This window comes from Propithecus coquereli, unplaced genomic scaffold (genome assembly GCF_000956105.1).
Source record: "Propithecus coquereli isolate 6110/MARCELLA unplaced genomic scaffold, Pcoq_1.0 Scaffold3709, whole genome shotgun sequence".
NCBI classification, from domain to species: Eukaryota; Metazoa; Chordata; class Mammalia; order Primates; family Indriidae; genus Propithecus; species Propithecus coquereli.
The window spans coordinates 1-3,500 of NW_012149407.1; the positions used below are offsets into that span (position 1 = coordinate 1).

Consider the following 3,500-nt stretch of genomic DNA (forward strand, 5'->3'; position numbering starts at 1 on the left):
CAGAATAATGGAACTGTGAAAATAATGTTTTCCAGAAAACTATAGAAGAATTTTCTATTCATCCTAAAGAAAACTACAATAGTACCCCCTTATCCATGGTTTCACCTCCTGTGGTTTCAGTTACCTCTAGTCAACTGCGGTTGGAAAATGTTAAATGAGAAATTCTAGAAGTAAACAATTCATAAGTTTTAACTTACGTGCTGTTGTGAGTAGTGTGATGAAATCTCATGCTGTCCATCCTACCTGGGATGTGATTCATCCCTTTGTCCGGCGTGTCTAAGCTGTACACACTACCTGCCCCTTAGTTACTTAGAAACCATGTCCTTTATCAGATCAACTGTTGCTGTATCATAGTGTCTGTGTTCAAGTGGCTCTTATTTTACTTAATAATCACCCTATAAGTGCAAAACTAGTGACACTGACATTTTGTTATAATTGTTCCATTTTATTATTAGTTATTATGGTAAGTCTCTCACTCTCACTATGCCTAATTTATAAAACTTTATCACGGGTATACACGTATAGGAAAAAAAACATGGCATATACATTGTTTGTTACTATCTGGGGTCTTGAAACACACCCCAGGTGGATAAGGGGAGGGGGGACTATACTTCAACTTCTACCAGTATGGATCAACTTAAAAACCCAGGTCACCACTAAGAAGATGTCTAACTCAAACAAGTTCCTTAACTTATATATGCCTCAGCTTGCTTATACAAAAATTATGAGGCTACTTGTTTTACAATTCATCTTGTTATTTTGATATTTAAATTAATATGTTTTAATGTTTTGGCACAATGTCTGACACATGGTAAATATTAAATAAATGTACAAGATAATTATTTTTTGTTGTCATTATTTCAGATTTTCTTCAACAACAATCATGTTGTTAACAGAAGGAAATCAGAGTTTTGGAGCCACATTTACCCTCTTGGGCTTCTCAGAATATGACGACCTCCAGGTGCCCCTGTTCCTGGTGTTCCTGACCATCTACACGGTCACTGTGCTGGGGAACCTGGGCATGATCATGATCATCAGGATCAACCCCAAACTCCAAACCCCCATGTACTTTTTCCTCAGCCACTTGTCCTTTGTTGATTTCTGTTATTCCACTACAGTGACACCCAAACTACTGGAGAACTTGGTTGTGGAAGACAGGACCATCTCCTTCACAGGATGCATCGTGCAGTTCTTCTTTGCCTGCATCTTCGCGGTGGCAGAAACCTTCATGTTGGCAGTGATGGCCTATGACCGATTTGTGGCAGTTTGTAACCCTCTGCTCTACACAGTTGTCATGTCCCCAAAGCTCTGTGCATGGTTAGTGGCCGGGCCCTACGCATGGGGTATAGTCTGTTCCCTGACACTCACCTATTTTGTCTTGGCATTATCCTTCTGTAGGCCTAACATCCTCAACAATTTTGTCTGTGAGTATTCTGTCATTGTTTCTGTCTCCTGCTCCGATCCCTACATCAGCCAAGTGCTTTGCTTTGTCATTGCCATGTTCGATGAGGTGAGCAGCCTGGGAATCATCCTCACTACCTACATTTTCATCTTTGTCGCTATCCTAAAAATGCCTTCTGCTAGTGGGCGCCAAAAAGCTTTCTCTACCTGCGCCCCCCACCTGACTGCCATCACCATTTTCCATGGGACTGTCCTGTTCCTTTATTGTGTACCCAACTCAAAAAACTCATGGCTCATAATCCAAGTAGGTTCTGTATTTTATACAGTCGTCATCCCCATGCTGAATCCTTTGATCTACAGCCTCAGGAACAAAGATGTAAAAGACAGCATCAGGAAGTTAATGAATCACCCAACACAATTTTGTTGAAGACTGTATCCCCAAAAGGAATTTGATTTATTATATTGAGTGTGTTCAATGCTTCTCGTAGACAGGATGATTCAGATTATTTAGTCAATTCACCAGCGTTTTTAATCTATTGTAATAAATTGTTTATTTGATCATTTGATTTTCATTCACATCAATGTTTTGAAAAAATAACTGTGAACCGTATGTGTAGTAACACAAGTGTTACAAGTGGGATGAATATTGTCCCTTGAACTATTTATGTCCACCCAGAATCTCAGAAGTGACCTTACTTGGAAGTAAAGTCTTTGCAGATGGAATTGAGTAAGGATCAAGATGAGATCATAGTGGATTAGAGTGAGCCCTAAATCCAATGAGCATGTCCTTGCAAGAGATAGTAAAGGACGACACAGAGATGCACAGAGAAAAAGGCCATGTGGAGATGGGAGCAAATTGGCAGTTTTCTGTCACAGACGAGGGGGCAAGGAAGAATTCTCCCCTAGTTCCTTCAGAAGGAGCAAAGTCTTGCCAGAACCTTGATTTCAGACTTCTGGTCTCAAGAATTGTGAGAAAATAAATTTCTATCGTTCAAAGCCACCAAATTGGTGGTAATTTTTGTGATAACTCTGGGAAACATATGCAACAAGAAAACATCAGACAATAAAACCTTAACCTCTCAACTTATATATTGGCATGGCAAATCATTTTTAAAATATTCTTCAATGTAATTTTAGCAATGAGAATGCCAGAGTCACAGAAGAAATCTACAAAGCCATAGCTGAATAGGGATGTGCATTTGGAAGAATAAATGACAGACTGGGGCACTGTCTCTAAGATCCTACCAAGTTATTTGTTGCTTTCTCCCCAAGAACTTCATACACTTCTATTATAGTATAGAAAGTGATGTTAAACATGACTCTTAATATCACATAAAAATGTTGATTTTATGTGATGTTCCTGAAAGATTACCAAGGGGGAAAAAAATACCAATACATATTAATCTCACAAATTGATGTGTCAAACTTGATTTTTTAAATTCTATTTACTAACACAGTAGACGTGATAATACATTTCAGAAACAGTTTGTATAATCCTTGTTTTGCTTTGTAAGGTTAATAATTAGTTGATTACTCTTTTTACCTGCATAGAATGATTTTTTTTTTCCTGCCAGGCATGATTGTAACTCTTTTGATTCAAATATTCTTTAAATTGATTATTCATGTGTTTGGCTTAAAACGGTGACTGACTGAGTTAGAAAAAAGAATCAGGATGTTATGTCTGTTTATCTCTTGCTAATCATGGCTTGTATCACACAAGTTTCCCCAGGACATGCACTGTGTAGGCATCTGCTATTGCTGTTTCATATCACTGAATGTTTCGGCATTAATTGTTTTCCCAGAGTTACCATGTTCATGTCAAATAAAACTTAACGTCACCATATTTTATAAAGTTATGCCACCAAACCCTGTCTTATACATGTGAGTGGATAGACATTATAAAACATAAAAGAAACATATTTTTTATTCATAATGGTTCTTAGTTGTAAACCAGGGATTGTAGCTAACTTCGCCGTAATTCTGGGCAATCACTAATATACTATGTTACACATTTTTCTGATAATGTGACTCATAGTTTGTTCACCATGGGATATGAAATAAAAATTTGCAATTTTAATTCCACCATGGATTTGTATGTT

The 3,500-nt window shown here is 37.6% G+C and overlaps 1 protein-coding gene across 1 annotated transcript; it reads left to right on the forward strand.

Annotated features, from left to right (window-relative positions):
* The first annotated feature begins 883 nt into the window (after positions 1 to 883).
* On the forward strand, positions 884 to 1,828 carry LOC105816432 (olfactory receptor 5D13-like). The gene has a single exon (XM_012651847.1). The coding sequence runs from the start codon at positions 884 to 886 to the stop codon at positions 1,826 to 1,828; it is 945 nt and encodes a 314-aa protein (XP_012507301.1).
* Positions 1,829 to 3,500: the final 1,672 nt, after the last annotated feature.